General features: G+C 38.5%; 1 protein-coding gene and 1 pseudogene across 2 annotated transcripts; one reads left to right on the top strand and one right to left on the bottom strand.

Moving 5' to 3' along the window:
• Positions 1 to 309: 309 nt before the first annotated feature.
• Positions 310 to 12,073, top strand: DRIP2 (DREB2A-interacting protein 2). The gene is made up of 7 exons (XM_008787874.6): positions 310 to 813; positions 2,415 to 2,514; positions 5,269 to 5,602; positions 5,732 to 6,165; positions 6,262 to 6,312; positions 9,327 to 9,399; positions 11,615 to 12,073. Exons 1-7 carry the CDS (start codon positions 669 to 671, stop codon positions 11,786 to 11,788), a joined length of 1,311 nt encoding a protein of 436 aa, XP_008786096.3. The 5' UTR covers positions 310 to 668; the 3' UTR covers positions 11,789 to 12,073.
• Positions 12,074 to 12,788: 715 nt separating this feature from the next.
• Positions 12,789 to 18,640, bottom strand: LOC108511194 (PRA1 family protein F3 pseudogene; annotated as a pseudogene). Its single transcript, XR_015968568.2, has 2 exons — positions 16,384 to 18,640; positions 12,789 to 13,076 (listed from the first exon to the last, which is right to left on the bottom strand). The product of XR_015968568.2 is annotated as a PRA1 family protein F3 pseudogene (transcript).
• Between the last annotated feature and the right edge of the window lie 740 nt (positions 18,641 to 19,380).

The raw sequence follows: 19,380 nt of genomic DNA, 5'->3' as shown, positions 1-19,380 counted from the left end.
CACTAAACCAGCACAAGCCAAACCAAAAACAAAAACATAAAGAAGAGAGAGCGAGCGAGAGAGAGCCGGATTTGGGTTCAGGTTCGGGTTCGGGTTCGACCAACCCAACAGTTCAATTCTGAACCGCCCAACTGTGGCGCACGTTAGCGTCCGGCTTTGCCCAAGGAGAGATGGTCTACCCACCTCGAGGACGCGTGGGTTCGGCCCGAGCACGCGAAAAACCTCCTCGTTCCGTGCTCTCCTTTTTTTTTTTTTTAATCTTCTCTTTTCATATTTATCACTTTTATTATAAATATTTATTCTCCGCCCCCACCCGTTTCTCCTGCCTTCCCTTCTCTCTCTCTCTCTCTCTCTCTCTCTCTCTCTGGGGCTCCTCGTCGTCGCTCGATCCCTCTCTCTTTCGCCCGCTCTCCCACTCTCCTCCCCCCTTTCCTTCTCCAAATCCACCCTCAGACCGCTCTCCTCTTCCTTTTCTCTGCATAAAATCCGATCGTTATCCGTTCTCGTCGTCAGATCCCCCTCGTTTCTGCTTTCCCTACGTGATTAGGCGATCAATGTGGGTTCCGAAGCCGTAGGGATGGTAGGGGACGGCGGGCTGTGGCGCTGCGAGCAGGCATGCAGGGAGGCGTGCTGAGCGGCGCGGGGGCCGCGGGCTGGCGGTGCAGGAGATGGCCAACGACGGGTCCGGGACGGCGGCGCGGCCGCCGCAGGTGGTGATGGTCAAGAGGGAGCTGCTGGCCGCGTGCATGACGTGTCCCCTCTGTCACAAGCTCCTCCGCGACGCCACCACCATCTCCGAATGCCTCCACACGTGTGAGCCCCCCTCTCCGCTTTCTCCTCTCCGTCTCTCTCTTCTTCTCTGGGTTTCGCCATCTCGGTTGATTCATTTTATTGAATTTTTTTTCCCCTACGTGGGTGCCGTTTGGTTTCGGGCTATTCGATTCCGGGTTCATGAATTTATATTTCCTGGTTCTGTTCTGTGATGTTTTTTTTTTATATTTTTGGTAATTATTCGATCTAGCGATCTGGGTTTTCCTTTGTTTCAATTGGTTTTTGAGATTGGAGGCTGGTCTTGTGTCGAAACTGGTTTCAAAGGTGGTTCTTCTATGGTTTCGGTCCGTTCCCCTTTGACACGAGGTCCTGCAGTCGCATGCACCGTTGGCTGTTTCGGCTTCTGTGTTGTCTTCTTCCGGCTCTGCCGCCATAGTGAGGTAGGAGGAGGTTGATGAGTGTTCGCACATGGAGAAAGGTGGTACCTTTATCTGGTTACTGGTGTCATTACTCATCTGGCACCGGCAGAAGCTATTGAGATTAAACGTGGACATTTTCGAGTGTTTTTTAGTTGAAAGGAGCAGGGGAAGCTCCATGCATGCTGTTGTGATTCCATCAGAAATTAAATTTCATCTAGCTGTTGCCCTCTGCGTCTTAATAATTTAGTATGGAAGCAGCAAACTTTGGGTATCTTTCCTTTTCTGAGAGAAGTGGACATCAAATATATGATTTTACTATACAATGTTGAACGTCCTCTTCCATATACTAGAATTGAGTTGGGAATTGCATTAATGTCCTTATGATCGAAACTGTTGTCTGTCCGTTAAATCTATGCTTCTGAGTTCCTTGACTCTATAATATATGACACTTGGTACTCGATAGACTTCTTTTCTGTTCTTCAGTTTATATTTCATGCTTTTTACCAATATAGGAAAAAATTGCTGTATATGTCCATAACAGTACTTATCATGAGAGGTTTTGCACAAAATCTTTGTAGCTGCATGTCTACATTCTTCTATTCAGTTGAAGCTGCGTAGCCGTTAATTGTTGATCAATCATGATACACCGAGCTTCTATTTGTCGTTAGTTAGTTTGTAATCTTTATTGGCTTGTTTATTAGGTTGTCATGCCAGTTGAACCTGCTTAGTTGTTAAGTATTGACTAATTATGATCATGAAGCTACTAATAATGATTAATTAGTTCATCAGGTTGGTTGTAAGGTTGTCATGCTGGGGGCATATCTTTGTCTAGAGAATCTTAATTTGAGTCGCAGTTTCCTGATTCTGTTGTAAGTACACTGTCGCTGAACTTCCCAAACATTTCATTTCAGCAGTTCCTTGATGAAGTCACTGTTCTTGTTTTCTTATTTCTGGCTAAGGTTATCTCTGAAGGCTAGTAATTACTCTAGGGCCTCATCGTATATGAATATATCATGTTTCTCTACTCCTAAATTATATTTCTATCCGTCAACTTTAAATCATTTTTTGATAGTCAAATATTTGATGCTTTTTTTAATGTTATCTTAAAGCAATGAATAGAGCATTTCTTGCTCGTCTGCTATTCTATTTTCCCTAGAGGGAATCCCGGTATGCTTAGTGAGTTGGTGATGTAACAATTCTTTAATATTTTTATCATTGAAACAGTTTGCAGGAAGTGTATCTTGGAGAAACTCACCGACGAGGAGTTAGATTGCTGCCCAATATGCAATACCGATCTGGGTTGTGCTCCAATAGAGAAGCTCAGGTTATTTCTTTTCTCTGGAAATATTTAGACTTTCAGTTGTTATATTGCTCAGTTAAGTTTCTAACTTTGTTTGCTAACCCTTACTTCAAAGCATCTTGGATAAAAAACCTGTAGAATATTATGGCTAAACTATTGGGGATATTAATACAATAGAATTTCAACCTGTGCATTAAAGTTATTCTTTGTTAGATTGAGTGGAGAGTAGTAATGGGAAGAACAAAAAAAAAAGAAAAAGAAAAAAGAAACATAGATGGGATTATCAGCCTTTTATTTTCTAAGGGTGTGAAATAGAAAGATAGGGATCTTAGTTACTTGAACTGAGAATGGATGTGGATACAAGAGCAGGAAGCGTGGCTTTGGAAAGTTTTTTTAGCAAAAAGTGCCAAGGAAGTGAGTTTGGAAGCAAGATTCTAAAGAAACTTCAAAGCAGTTTCAGCACCTGAAGTATAAGATTCTAGCTACTAAAATGAGGTATTTCCAAATGTCAAAAAGAGGAGAGAGAGTTGCAATTGTGAGGGTCGTGAACTGCAGCTACATATGATAATAATCTATGTGGGAAAACAAATACATAAAGGTAGATTCCCTGAAACCAAAATGGCATGAGATAGTAGCCTCTTGAAGAAATTCAAGAAAAATTGGGACCTATAAACCCTTTTTAGTGCAGATTATTTTCCACATGACCATAAGTTCCCCTTTACAGCCCAGAAATTGATATATATTTTTTTGAAATTGATAAGGTATGTATATTTAAACTATATTTTGAAAGTGTTTCTCAAAAGCTTGATTTGATAATATAATAATCCACAAGTAAAAGTCTGTGTAACTTTTTTTATTTTTTGTATAGACCTAGTGCATAATGATATCAGGCTGGCTGATTCTTTTGTCTCTAATATTTAGTTGAAGCACATAGTGTTATCTCCTACAAATCCATTGGTACATCAACAATGTCTCCGTATAGTAATATCTATAACCATAAAGTTTAAGCTATGTCCCAAGGTTTTCTATACTGATCCGTATTGCCCCATACCAAGCTTACCGTACAGATCCAATAGGGTATTGGTAGAGTATAGGGGCTTGTTATGATACCATACCAATACATGGTATTGCTGCTGTCTTGCCTCCAGCAGCATCCTACGAGGGTTGTCTTTCCAACCCATCCCGAACCGTACCATTAAAGTACCAGTGTGGGGTCTGATATTGAGTCTGAAAATGTTGGTGGAGCAACGCATATCAGCACTTGATCTTGCTGCATCCCGTTGTGTTTTCCCTGATTGATACCAGTGCTTTGGCGGCCTGAGTGAAACTAACCAATATAATTCATTATTCCTATTAGAAATACCAAAGGCAGGGTCATCCTTCCAGGTGTGTTCACTATTAAGCCTTCAGTTTTGGAGTTTAAATGTGATCAGTGCTAAACGTGAATGCTCCATAGGCTATTTTCATGCAAAGAGGTAGTCATTAAGCATAAAACACAATCAATTCCCCTCAAAACTTCCTTTAATAGCCCTATCATGGGATCTGTAACATTAATGCATCTCAAGCCAGAGCTCAAATCTTGCACAATTTTTTATTCCTCTCTTTTGATTGCTTACCAATGTATTTGCTAGATTTACAACAGCTTTTTTTAATACATGCTGAGTTTGCATGAAAGGAAAGCACTAAGCCTGTATCCTTTCACTGAATAATCCATAGTAACAGAGGAGTTAATCTGTTTATAGACCACTCCACTCATCCTGAAACCAAACTTGAAGCTCACCTTAGCCTTCTAGTGGAGCACTGAAAAAGATCTTAGCTATGGCATCAAACTCTAATCCTTGAAACCTTTTTGCCTTACAAAGTCCTTGTTTTATATCTATTGTTTAGAAGTCTCTAATAAGATACCAAAAAGAATAGCATTATAATTTTTCCAATGGATCCCCAGGTCATTACCCTGAATATTTTTAAAGCCCTAGATTTTCCATTTATCAACCGTTGTACTAAATTGGTTGATTTTTATAATTCTATTGCCATGTGCTGGAAGCACCTAAGACACTAGAAGCATAACTCTTGCAATCTGTTCTCCCTGTTGTCTTATAAGTGAAGTGTTGAGTCTAGTGATCAGAGCAAAGAAGCATCAAAGCAAGTAGGCACCATCTTTTTCTTTGTTCATCCTCCAAATGTGCCTCCAGTGTGCAGATTAAAAAGCTACCATGCAAAGCAATGGTGTTAGGTTTCTTGAAAGGCGGAGCTATAATGTCATGGAATAATTAATCTGTAATGACTTGAAATTGTTGAAAATGTAGGTGGTAATTGTGTAGGTCTTTGTGATTTCATGGCACTGAAACTATGTCCATTTTAGCAAAACTTGTTGAAATGATTTCTTGCTCCATTTGAAGCACATCCTAGTGTCTTTCACCTTTTATTTTGTTGTTAGAGTTTCAACTCAATTGCATATTTCTGTTTATATGTGGTTTTTCCACTTCGGCCTGTTAATTGCATTGCTGAACTTGGAAATTATGTGATCTTGCTGTAATTATATGTTGCCTTTGGAGGGATCTTGTTTTCCCAGCTAAATGGTTGAAAGACAGAAAGCTTGTGGGTGATGTCTAAATTTTGTTAGACTGGAGCCTGCCTTGCTTCACCAAACTTGGGAGCATGAAAATTCATTTTATTGAAGTTGAATGCAACAAGAAGAATCTCAAGAGAGTTATTTCGTCTAACTTTATGCTTACATGCGTTGTGGAAGTGCATGAATTGATGCTAGAATGTACGCAGACCTGATCACAATCTACAAGATGTGAGAGCAAAGATATTTCCATTCAAAAGAAGAAAGGTTAATGCTCCGGAAATTGTGCCTCCCATTGCATTGCCTGTTAGAAGAAAAGAAAGATCACTTTCTTCTTTGGTCGTCAACACTCCTCGAATAGCAACACAGACAGGTCTGACAGGAAGAAGGACAAAAGCTGTAGCTAGAAGGGCTGCTGCACTACGTGGATTAAGTCCTGTTATTAACCAGTCTATTAAAAAAGAAGATAATAATGCTGAAAAGCAAGCAGAAGACTCAATCTCAACTGAGACTTCGAGCAAGGTGACTCAGAACAGAAGACAGGTAGAATTATGATCATTGTTTTTTATATCTCTGATTTAAGTGGAAAATACTCTTCATATACTTACTCGTGCTCAGAGCTGCCTTTCTATAATTATCTATATTGACATTCGTATTTGGTGAACCTTCCAGAGTTCTACAAAAGCAGAGCCATCTAACCATAGACCTAACAAAGATACAGAGAATGGTGAAGAGTCCTTTTTGGATAAGACTGAGCTTTTGAAACCTTTAAATTTCCTGGTTGAAGCTGCAAACAGATCAAAGTCTCCTAAGTCTAGTCCATGGAGTCCTGTTATAAAGGCAGAGCAAATCAATGGTGCTGATAATGAAGTACAGTTTCATAAGGTGAAGGGTAGGGAACATCCAAATAAATTGAAAATTCATGATGAGAAGCATGAAAGTGTTCCAATGCATCCAGTGATGGCAAGAGCTAGGAGACTGCAAGGAAATAGCCGAAAGAGGAAAGAGTTAGGAACCTCAACTCAGGCACTGCTTGATTCTGCAGGTGCTCAACGTGAAAGGAGGATAAATCAAGTTTGGTTTTCATTAGTTCCCTCTTTTGACCAGTGAGAAACTGTTCCCTTTTCTGGAAGTTATAGTTGTAATTTCTATGCTTTGTTATTTTTAAAAGCCTCTTTTCTGAGTTTGCAACATGGTTTCAGGGAAGGAGATTCGCAATTGCCCCAGGTACCTGCAAATTACTTGAGGATCAAGTGAGTTTTCCCTCCTCAATATGGCTCTAGAACATGCTAATGTCACAATTAACTATTTTGCATTGTTCAAAAGGTATCTCATTTTGCTCTATTTGTTTTTGTCATTTTGAATGTCATGTGTAAAGTTATGCTATAAGATGCATTCTTTTCAGGATGTTTTTGATGTGACAGAGCCATTCTGGGAAACATTTTAGTTTTTTAAGAAATAGAATAGAGTATGAACATGAAAATTAAATGGTAAAGAAGAAAGGAAAATGAAGTAAACTCTCCATGTCTTTTATGCTAAATTGGTGTTGCATGCAGCTGTGACCTAAGAAAGGGATATATAACATATTCACATTATCAAAAAGTGTACATAATGCCCTTATTTTCTTCAGATAAAGCCATGGCTTTCTTGGTAATCAGGCCTTTAGTTGCTTAAAATAGGGACTAGCGCTATGGCAGGTCTGGGTGTGGAAACATGCCAGCATAGCTCTTGAAAATTTATTGCAAGGAAGCATGTAGAAAGCAGGTGTGGAGGTGTGAAGTGAGATTGCAAAGGTAATGCAGAATGCTGAGTTGCATCTATTGAGATTAGGCCAAAGGTTTTGAGGAAGTCAGCATTGTTTTTTAGGTAAATTCTTTAGAACAGTAGATGAAGCTGTTCCTGTTGTATATGATTACGTATTACAAAAAATCTAGAAAGGTGCCTCCTTGTGAGCATTTATGCAAAATGTTCATTTCATATGACTTAAGGCATGTTTCAATATCTTAGCTTATTAAATAATATACAAAATCTTATGAAGCAGAGAAATCAAGGATGATTGGGCGTCTTCTGCACTATGATGCATAGGCAGTCGCCTGGACTATAGGCTAGGTTTGTGTCCTAGTGTCAGGTAAGTGGTTTGATGATTATGGTCTGTTAGAACGATGAATTAGAACTAACAAAAATATGAGAAAGCAGATCTATCATTTTGCACTGAGAAGCTCAACTCAGAACCTTACTGATTCAGTAGCTCGGTTCTTGAAAGTCAATACAAAAATGATATTTTTTCAGAATATTAGTAAGAATAACAAAGATCTGTGTATATCCATGTGTATATATATCTCGACTATTGAATAAAAAATTGTATTGTCAAATTAGAAAGCTCATTTTTTCCATTCTAGAGCAAAAATTCTAGTTCGAAAAGTATAGGACGAATCTGAAAAAGAAAATAAAAACTGTTGATTGTGAGGACAATTCAGCTTTGGACCAGGGAATATGACTTTCTCTCCAAAAAACTTTGGACATAAATTATTTAAATCTTCATCAGCCACAAACTTGAAAAAAGTAAGTACAACATGCATCTATTCCTTAGATTTTGATCAAAGGACAAAGGAAAAAATTATTCTATATAAAGTTTTTCTTTTTTCGCCCCCTCGCTTGATGTAGTTGGATTTCAACCAATGGCTGTGAGAAGGACAACGGATGAAAAACCTTTTTGGAAATGGAAAATTTAGACGCAAAGAAGGACTTGGAAAGACAAAAGTTTCATTTTTTAAAAATTTGTCTCCTCTTCTCTCTCTCTCTCTCCCCCCCATCTTTGACTATTTCCAAGTCTTGGGGAAACTTGGATGACTGCCTTTTGGTTTCAAAAAAGGGAAGCCCAATACATCAAGTTCTTGCCATTGTAGGGTCGGAGGAGGATAAGATGTATGCAGCCTTATCCCTATATACGGAGAGGCTGTTTTCTTGTTTCAAACCTATGGCCTTTATGTCACAATAGAGCAACCTTGCCATTGCGTCAAGACTTGCCTTCAATACCATTGGTTTTCATAGACTCAAAATTGTGTAACTGGCCTTCCATGTTTCTGCAGGCCACTTTCTCAAATTTTCTTCCAAAGATGCCATCATCAATTTTCCACCATTTGGATGGTCAACATCTGATAGAGAATGGGTTCACATATTGATATAGATCATATGCTGCTTCTTAAAGTGCCCATTAAGTAGATTTGATGATTAAAGTCCGTATTCAAGTTGTATTAGTAATGCAATGGTATATGGTTTAATACATAGGTATCTGGTGTCTGTTATATGTCCACAATATAGATGCAACATGTTTCAATAAACCACATGCTATGCGTCAGATGTCTTGACAGCTGAAAGTTGTCAAATAAAAATTCAGGTCTCCCCCAGCATCATGGATCTACTAGAAGATAGTTTACATTACTTCATTCATATGATGGTTAATAAAAGAAAGATTGAACTGTAGTTGGTTGGGGAAAATGCTCAATGCTCTCTGTGGAAAAGGGGGAAGAAAGAAATAGGCAAGCATAAAGGTGTATTCAGTGGCAAACATAATAGTTGAACTGTTGAAGAGAGATTTAATACGAATTTCTGAATTATGGAACAATTGCATAAAACTAGTTCATTTCATATGTTGAAAATTGAATTTTGTTATTGAGTAAAGTATTATTATGCAATTCGGGGATTGTGAGTACCATCTGAAGCTAAATTTGCATATTAGTTGTAATAGGTGGAATGCTGCTATCATTGTCATTAGATGCATGTTTGTTACTCATTTATTGATCTAACTATGATATTAGTTCTCCCCTGCGAAGGATGTTTGAAAGAAGTATATTCAGTCACTAAAAGGCACTTGTGTTAGGATATCAGCAGTGCTGTTGTCTAACTAGCTAGAATATTAATTCTTCTCTGTGTAGGATTTTTGAAGGAAGTTTTTATAGGCGCATCAAACCACTTGACTGTCAGGGATGCTAAATCTAATTATTTCTCTTTTTGCTTTTGCAAGCAACTTCTCTTGTAGATCGATGTACCTACCTGTGTAATATTTGTTGGCATGAACTATGAAGACAAGCCAATTATTCTAATAATGAGAATCCACAAAGAATTATTATTCCTATCGCTTTTTGTAGCTTAATTGAGTGGAGAAAAGTTGCATGTTAGTTATCATGCTTAATGGCTCTTTTTATCCATTATTTCTTTCATTGTTGCCTTGTATTAACATATATTATTTTACTACTTTTGGTCTTAGGGATGGCAATCTAACTGTTTCTTTCATCCAAAAATACCTTGCAAAGAAGCTTAATATTGCAAGTGAAGCTGAGGTGAGTTTCCAATTTCCTTCTTATATTAGTAGATTTTGCTTGTATCTTAACTGGTATCAGGTAGTAAAATGGAACGAACACCGTTGCTTTTTGTTGCTAGGATGATAGAATTTTACTTTGGGTCTACTGAGCCTACTTACGTTGCAACTACACTGACTTGCATATGATGTATCAAGAGTGTAGACATACACCAGAAAGAAGCTACAGGGAACATGATACTCTGCAATGAAGATATGCAAGAAATTGTCCTATAAGTAGCAAATAATCTCGGTCATTTTTTTATTGATTGTTGTAGAAGTAAATGTAGAATTAGATCAAAATGATCTTGAACAAGCATTGTCCTTGATTTTCTACAAGCTGTTAATTAAACCCAGATTTCCTAAAAGTCTGCACAATTGGGGGGAAAAGAAAATCATACTAGACAAAAGCAAGAACCCACAAATATATGCCTAAAAATACATGAAGTTAATAAATATTTCTTTTTTGATGATCATATGAGTAAGTTCCAGACAAACTGCAACTAGTTCAAATAAACTGCAATTAGAGTAAATCTATGAAAGCTAAAACCCATTAAGGACTGTCTGTTTATTATATTGTACTATTTTTCGTATATTTCTAGATGGTGGACCTTGGTACAATGGTAAGATTGCTTCATTTTGACCGGAGTGTCACAAGTTTGAAACATAAAAATAGCCACTCCACATGTAGAGTAAGACTGCGTACATCTGACCCTCTCTTGACCTCGCAATAGCTGGTGCCTCGTGTACCAGGATACTCCTTTTTTTTATTACTTTCAATATTATTTCTCTGGATTTTATAAGGGATAAAAGAGCTATAGCTTGTTTGGAAATTCATAAACGTTTTAGTTGGTTAGAAATTTGTTCATGAATAGTACGTTGAGTTATGGAAATTATACAATGATATGTTCTAGTGTATCGACCATGTAAGTGCATCAAAGTTGGTGCTTACATTAGCTTAAAAGTTGATGCATATCTCAAACTCAGTCACTCTACAAGCGTACAATCTTGTAGATGCCAATTTTAACGCCACGATTGTATGCCAAGAGTACAAAAATGCCTTCATTTCCTACACACTGATGCCAGTCTCCCTATTCATTCACCGCCAATCTTTCGTGATAATCAAAACACTTTCTCACCTGTTTGCTGGCCTCCTAGGATTTGTGGCAGACCACTTGGTTGGACAAAGTCATCCGGTCCGGTATTTTGACAATGACTCAATTGGTTGAAGTCAGTTTGAGGGTCATTGTAAAATGTTCTTAAGCTTTTTATGTATCGATCTTCTAATACATGCTTAAAGAACTTCACATCTCTCATACTACTGTTAGTCTTGTTCAATATGTCAATTATGTTTCTTATGATCCAAAACGCAATCATCAGCATTCTTGTGCCACTCCTAGGCAAACAACTAAGCACTTGGACTACTTCCTTGATATCCGGCAACAATTGTGTGGGGCATAAGGGGTTGCTGGCCTGTGACAAGCTCAAATGGGCTCTTGTTTGAGGAAGATCTCTTTTGTAAGTTGAAGCAGAATTGAGCAACGTCTAGAGAAATTAACCAACTGGTCCATGGATTGTATTTCTAGAAGATAGATATGACTGCTTTTTTTTTTTTGAATAGATAATTTAGTGATTTGTTCCATCACAAAGACTGACATGATATATATCAAGTCACTGTATACTTGATGAACATGCCTCCACAATCTTGATTGGTTTTTAATTACTTTCTCCTCTATAGGTGCAAAACTTATAAAATTATCCATTTATTATTTACATCACATCCCATTTTGTAGCTCTTAACATGCCTAGACCTGATTAGTTGCCCATGTTTGAACAGTCATTCTCTAAACACTGTATGGCAACACATAGTGCTTGGATGTATTAGATTGAACAGTGTAGTTTTGGGTGCCATGCTCTCTTAACATCGATCAGCATTCAATCAGAGTCAGAGGCTCAGAGGCTAAGATACTAATGATCATGAGACTTTGTATTTATTTCAGTTGTTCTAGGTTCTTAAGCAGAGCAGGATAAAAATTCTATGATTTCTTACTATAGAACAATAAACATGAATTACTATGGAAACTGGTCTCATCCACTGACTTTGCTTATTGTATTCAGCTGTGTAATTCATTCCTCTGATCAACTCATTCTTTTACCCCATGGAGAAAAATATTTGATTCTTCGACTTGTGGTTATAGGTGGAAATTAAGTGCCGAGGCCAACTAGTGAACTCCGGTTTGACCCTGCACAATTTAGTAGATATGTGGCTAAATGGGGGATCATCACAGAGGGTGCAAGCATCTAGCGGTACCTCAGCCAAGGAGTTCGTGATGGTGCTTGCTTATGGTCGTCGCAAGGTTCCGTCCACATGAATGCATCACAACAACATCTTTCCAATTCTCCAATAATCCAAATGAAGGTGTCCTGCTGTATTTTCACCTTGTGCTTTAGGAGGTGGTTAAGGATTCCCCTTTCTTATATCACAAGTGCTGAGCCTGGCCTTTCACAGGATGCGTTTATGCCCTTAATGTATCCATTAGTGTATGTCACCGTCCTTCATTTCATATGAACATGTCCTTGCATGTTTAAACTTGCACCGATGTAACGTTAATTTAGTGATTTGCAAGAGCATTATATTGCATATGAGGGTGATCAAATGGTGTGCTGTGTTGGAGTGTTCGGTTCTTATTGCTTTTGAATCATCACTAACATAATTTAAGTAGGAAAGTATATATATTTAAAACAGTTATTGAGTACTTCCATGAATTATGCGGTTCAACTTTATTTTCCTAGGATTTGTAGCCTCTTCGTGTCTGCTTTTGGAGTATCATATCAGGGAGTATGTGGCAAAATCAGAAAGAATGAAGAGTGCATTAAATTGGGTGCAGGAGCTACGAAAATATTTTTATTTGTTGCTAAAACGGGCATTTTATACATTATGGATAAATCCAATAAAATCAAAAAATAATAAGCTTCGGAGTGCTTCAGACAACTCTATTTTAAATTGGCCCACAGAGTGTCTTGTGCAAAAGATGTTTTCACTTATTATTATTATATGTATATACGCGCTTTGGCAGAATGTTTCAGGGCTTCTTGTTATATGGATGTGACCTTCATTGAGCTATCTTTGGGTAGTCCTGAGTGTTTTATTGTCATAATAGCAACCAACCAGCCGACCCAGCAACAACAGGTTAGCAATTATGTTAGGATCGTAATCCTTGCATGCCGACCACATTGGTAGGTACTAACCTTTCGATTGCTTGAGCTCTTCTTCAACTTTTAGCTAAGAACTAAATCCATTCAAATGGCCTAGATTTTTGGGACAAATGCAGGTGTTACACTAATAGAAATTCATGGTGTGACAAGCATGACTAGAGGCTTATAAAGCTGATGAAAGTTTTTATATCTAGTCTTTAATTCTTGATTATTACAACAAAAAAAAAAAAGAAAAAACGAGGAACTTGCATCCGAAAACATTTCAGTTTTTCCCATCAATATCCTTAAAAAACATTGAGAGTCCGCTGATGCAATACTAGCATACCCCACCATTCGAACTCCAAGGCAACATTTCAGTTGAGTTCTTTTAGTCAAATTCTGCCTTTGTACTGTTTTCTGTCATATCGGATTAGGGGATTTTGAAGCTTCTTCAAATCCATCAACCTGTTCATGAAACCAATTTAAGGAGAGAGGATTGTATCTTCGTAATAATGAAAAAAATATGATAAAAATCTTTGCAGGTGGCAGATACGGAACTCCCAATGCCAAAATGATACTCCATGAGCTACGTAAGTAGTGCCCAAAATGTACACTACAATACTTGCAAAGCACTGACTATGCATGTACATGGTCCAGCGTATATGTACAATGACGTGATTTCTTCCTATGATTTACTACCTGGTTCCCATAAGATATCATGCTATGATTTTCTTTCAACCTGATTTACCATAAGCTATCATGCTATCAAAATCGAGCATCAAACTAATCATATTACAGAAAAACCAACTTAAAAACTCATTTCTGGCTTGCCAAAAAGGGTGCACTCTATTAGCTAAATTCGATGTGGCATCACTTTTGCAAGCTTCATGTGACCAATAAAATGGCAACATCAAATTGCTAAGATGGTTAAGCGTAGAATGCTTTCCTTGTGTAGTTCATTTATGAGTATCCAAATAAACTCAATAACTGCCATGGTCTGCTGTACCGGTCCGTACCGGCCGGTACGTATCGGTTCGGCCTGGAACCGGTACCGGATCAGCATGAAATCCGGTACCAGTAGCTTATCATTGAAGAACCGGTATGGAACTGGTAATGAGACCGGTACGTACTGGTCCGGGCTGCCACCGGTACCGGTACGGCGAACCTTGAATTAACAGCTATGAAGTTATTATTGCAATCAGGTTATATGATGAAATTTAGCTTCAAAAAGATTGCAAGAGAGGCAAAGAGTGTGTATTGCCATGCAGCTCAAGTGAGGCTCTTCTGCTATTTCCAAGTGCTGGAAAGAGGACCTAACTGTAGTCTTGTCAAAACATTGTAAACAAGACTTGATTTCTGCTGATGAATAATTAAATTTGGTCTAAAGCATCTTTAAGTCAAAGGGGGCAAGTAAGGGCTTGAATGCTGCCTAAGCTATAGTAAGATCACTCGTGCTTTAAGCACATCGAATCAAATCTTAAATTTCACATGGCTACATCATGGTTCTAAGTGGTTAGATGTTGATCAAGTTGAGGAAAACAAAAAGAATTATGAATTGCCTAATCAGTGCTCAAACAACTGCAGACAGTCATCCAAGAATTTGTGGAAGGATCAGAATATTTACTTTCAGATTCATCACATACATTAACAGCATGATGTTAGTAAAGCAAACATAGTCTGAGATGGCTGTTCATAGTAACCAAACTGAGATTTGGCATTATTTCGTCAAAGACAAACTTATGTATTTTAGGTAAAAGTTCGAGGGAATTTTCAGATTACATTGGAGACTAAAAGCGAAAGAATGTACATGGATAAATATTGAAATTTATTTCAATTAGTTGGACAAATTTAAAAATATTTCACAACAATTAATCAAGTGCACAAGAAAAATTGTGACTTATTTGTCAAGTCACCAGAACCACATAAAAGCTTCAACTAAACTTAGGGAAATTAAAAAAAAAAAAAAAACAAGACTAATCAGAGAGCTTTTCCAATAAGTCAGAGAAATTCACTAGTAGGGGCTGTTGGAATAACAATCTGCCTAGATCATGCATCTTATATTCTAGAAGGGCCAAGAATGGACTATTTTTTGCTTGTTTACTACCTGCAGCTGTTCTGGTTTCAATATTATTATGAAAACCCACTCCCTTAATCATACTACTCTTCCCTTTCTCTTTTTCTCAGTACTTATGATCTGAAACCTCAAGAAGATGTAATACTCTCTTTTGCCTTTTATTTTCCATCAATTTGCTAATGCTAATAGGAATAGCAAGGTAAATTCTCATATTACTTCTAGAAGATTATCTTTATGCATTCCATTCAGCTCAAATCTGTCCTATAAGTGAAGATTGATAAAGAAAGTAAGAGCACGAAAAGGAAATCAATTTAAGGATTTAAAGAATTTACTGTTACATAGTATTTCATCATCACTCAAACATGTTACTTATATTGGCAATTTAATTCATAACAAAGTTAATGCATGCTTATAACATGCTCGATCCAGATTGACTCCCAAGTTAATTTGCATTCAATCGAACAAATGATCCTCCTGGTCAAATAGCAATCTCGTCTTCCCAGATACCAAGGAATATAAAATTCTTGCCCCTATCCTAGCAAAGGTGCACATTGATTTAACAAATGGATTATGATATTACATTACAACAAACCACATACTGGTTCCAGTATCATGTTACAACAAACCTCAAAAGGGAGATCCAGATAGGCTTCCCAAGAAGCATTTGCAAGCAAAAATATGATATTGCAAGGGCGGCCTAGTGCACTAGGATCCCACCGTTGCAACGTCTAGGGAGGATCAGGTGTATGCAGCCTTAAACCCATATACGGAAAAATTGTTTCCATGTTTTGAACCTGTGACCTACAGCCTTTATAGAGCAATCTTGTCATTTCGCCAAGGCTCACCCTCGAACTTGATCGAACAAAATATTACTATTAAAATTGAGGTGGGAAATATATCACAAAATACTATATCCTGAATTTGTTTAGGGGCTTGTCTTAAGATTTGAATTTTGATATTATGTTCAAAACAAATAAGTTAACATGTTTTGGAACTTCATGGTAAGCTTGCATAGGCAAATCAAGCCTACATCTCTAAAAAACATACTGCATGAATTATTCTACTCCAGTTCCACTAGCATAATGCGATAGCATGGTAGCCAGGACAAGTGATTGATCAAGACCCTTAAAATCCTCAGTTGTTTACATAGCTTGCTGTGTTCAAATGGCCTAATAATAGTTAAGGGGGAAAGGTATTAGAGTGCAGATCTAGTGGATTTCTTAACCAAATAAGTTGACATGTTTTGGAACTTCATGGTAAGCTTGCATAGGCGAATCAAGCCTATATATCTAAGAAAACATGCTGCATGAATTATTCAACTCCCAACTCCACTAGCATAATGCGATAGCCATGGCTCCCAAGCCAAGTGATTGCTCAATGCCCTTAAATCCTCAGCTGTTTACATAGCTTGTTGTGTTCAGATGGCCAATAATAGGTAAGGGGAAAGTTCTAGACGAGCCACTACATATAAAATAATATTAAAATGAAAGCTCTAAAACATAATGATTTATCTAATTGGTGTAGCTTCTAGACATATATAAGGCATAACAAAATATCGACCTAGTAGTATAACAAAAGATCAAGGTTGTAAAAACTTTAGGCCTCAGATGGGCAGCCAGGGGCATATAAAAAGAAAAAGAAATAAGTACAGGCTAAAGAAAGAAAAAATAGGAGAAAGAAAAAGGAAACACTGCATACCTGCACCACTGCCGATATGTCCATCGGAGCAACCATCACTGGTCATGGCTTGCCCCTTTCTGCCACAGCCAACAGGTCGCCCCATCTGCCAATTTCTTGATCTCCCTCTCTTAACATGGTAGGTTTATTGGGGCAGGTTTAAGGGAAAGGAGTTTCTTATATAAGCTGTTGGGTTGATTACAATCTTCTTAGGTACACATTATTGGACGCCCGGCCCCAAAAATCCAACCACCCAATAATAGTTATTTATGGGGCCACCCATGTGCCTGTTTTTTGGGCCTTCTGGGCAGTCAAAAACTTGCTTGGGGCTGGGCTGCTAGGATTTAAGAGGTTGCTCATGTTAGGTAAGCCTAACACTTTTTTTTTCAGTAAACAGATAAAAGTGAGCAGTTACAGTATATACAGAAGTAGCATCTGTTGATGATGGTGATGAGAAAGAGTTGTGTGTCTAAGTGTTCGAGATAAGGTACAAATGAGAGTTTCAGTTAGGTGCTTAAAGATTGAAGAATGAAAAGGAAGAAACAACAATGATGAACAAGAAAATAAAAAGGAGAGAAGTTTTGAGAGGATGAGAAGGAATTCATGTGGTTTAGTCAATCAATTGGTGGGAGGAGCAAAGCCGTTCTTCGCCAATATAACTGATGGTTGGATATATTTAAGGCAAAAACCTACACAATTCTTAATAGGAAACAAGATTAAATGGAATAAAAACACAGTCAAAACATGCAATCATTCATATTGAGCATTTCTAATTATCTCTCATATTGATTAATTCATACTAAGCATTGATCATGATTCCAGTGGTTGGACAAAATTAACTGCCACTTTCATATTCAAGCAGATGCTTGAAAGGCTACATGGCCACTTATGATGTTCAAGTGAACACGGCTTTAAAGGTAAGCACCATACCGTCATTTAGGTATAACATACAGCATAGGTGATTGCAAAATGTTTTTTACCAATATCATTTAAGAGTATAATAGTTTCCAAAAGCCCATTGATGTCCTATTCTAAAAGGCAGATCACAAAAGGAATAATAAGAGAATGGGCTAAAAGAGTGTCAAGCAATCTGCAAACAACCTCAACAAGAACAACTAACACGTAGAAATGCACTTGCTCCGGCAAATTGATCAAAATATCCAACCACATATTGTATCTCAAAAGAAGGCTAGATTTCAAGAAAACTACGAAATTTACATGCTTAATTCAACATTCAAGGACATGAAAATTGCCCGCGAGAAACAGATGAATCCGACTTTCTTTCTCCTTTTTTTGTTCAAAAAGCTGAGAACATTTACAAAGATATCTAAAAAGACGAGGAATAAGGGCCAAAACATCCAGAATCAGATGAAAGAGAAGTAGAACGCAACCTCTTATCCCAGGATGGCATGACGGTCGGTGCTTGCCGACAGCCTACAGGCAGGAAAATTTGCTTCAAAACCACATCGACTAGACCCCTAACAAGCAACACGAATCAATCCGCAATCGCAAGAAGCCATCAGAAACAAGAATCACACACGGCCGTAAGCAGGGCGAATCGGACTACCGACAACCGAGAGCAATCCCCGGCCCGCCGCTTCTTGCTCGTCGAGAAAGAGGTCCTCCGTAACCCTAAATGCCGCGTGCAACCCCACGATCACGGCCCCGATGATCAGCGAGACCAGGATATTTAATCCGACATGAGTGAACACGAGGGCGACGATCGTAACGACGGCGAGGGCGAGGAGAACCAAGCGATCATCGATCTCACGGCCGAACAGTGCGATAGGCTCGTCGCGGAAGAAATAGAGGAAGAACCAGGCGATGAAGACGATGAGGAAGACGATCATGGAAACGGGATGCCAGAGAAGGCTGCAGAAGAGGATGAAGAGGACGATGAGGGCGTAATTGACGCGGAAGTAGGCGAGGTTGCGGCGGAGGCGGGCCATGGCCTCGCCGCAGCTGTAGGGGCGGCCGAAGGCGGTGGGATCCGCGAGCTCGCGCCACGGCCGGCGGGTGGCGACGAGGGCCCGGCCCCGCTCCTTCGCCCGGGAGAAGAGCTCCGCGGCGCGGGAGGTGGAGGCGGCCTCCGGGGCGGTCGGGATGGTCCCGTAGCCGCTGCGCCAGGAGGTGGAGGACATCTCGACGCGAGGGTGGGGGAGAGGACCGGGCCGGGAGGGCGCAAAACCCTAGCCCTAGATCTCTTTCTGGGAGGCGGGGGAAAAGGAAAGGATAGCAGAGAGGAAAACCCTAATCCAAGATCTCTGTGGGAGGGAAAACCGCCAGAAATGCGCACATGCACACAAAAACGAAAGCAAAGCTCAAACAACATTGTCAGAAAGGCGTATTATCTGGCAGCGCGAATACCAAATGGTAGGAATCAGATAGAGAGAGAGAGAGAGAGAGTCTAAAAATAATAGACATGCAACAAAAACCACAAATTGGGCAGTACAGTTCTGATCAGGAGAAGCATATAAAATAAAGATGACATACCGCAGAAAACTTTAAACACATTAAACAATCATCATTATGAAATTCAAGCAAAAAAACTGATATTTCTTTAAAAAATTCTAAAGTATTTAAAATTTGATATATTACAATCATCTGTTATTTTTTGTTATTAGTGCATATAGCATAGGATATAATCTCTATCACAATATACTGGATCCGGCATATTATTTTAAATTTTAAAAAGTAAACCCTGATTATGTTGCTATTAGTTTGATGATGATTATAGTTTTAGATAGATTTATGAGGAATCATGATTTTAGTTTAAATAGCTCGTCATCTCCGTTGTTTTTTGGCAACATAGCCTATACCTGTTTCTGGTGAATAGATGGATTATACCTTTACAGCCATCATGTTCTAAGAATTCAAACGAGATTAATTTTGGTGATGTATTTTGATAATTGTGGACTAGTTTTGTTACATGGAAGTCCAATGTCTAAAGTCAATGGTGTCCGTCGAGACTTGTTGATTTGGTCAAAACCTAGCTCAATTGGGTCTCTATTTATGTTA

Source organism: Phoenix dactylifera, chromosome 9, assembly GCF_051530095.1.
Source record: "Phoenix dactylifera cultivar Ajwa chromosome 9, Ajwa_hap1_PhDact_Kaust_v1.1, whole genome shotgun sequence".
Classification (NCBI taxonomy): domain Eukaryota; kingdom Viridiplantae; phylum Streptophyta; class Magnoliopsida; order Arecales; family Arecaceae; genus Phoenix; species Phoenix dactylifera.
Note: the sequence above shows the minus strand (reverse complement) of the source record. Positions and strands in the feature narration are given on the sequence as shown.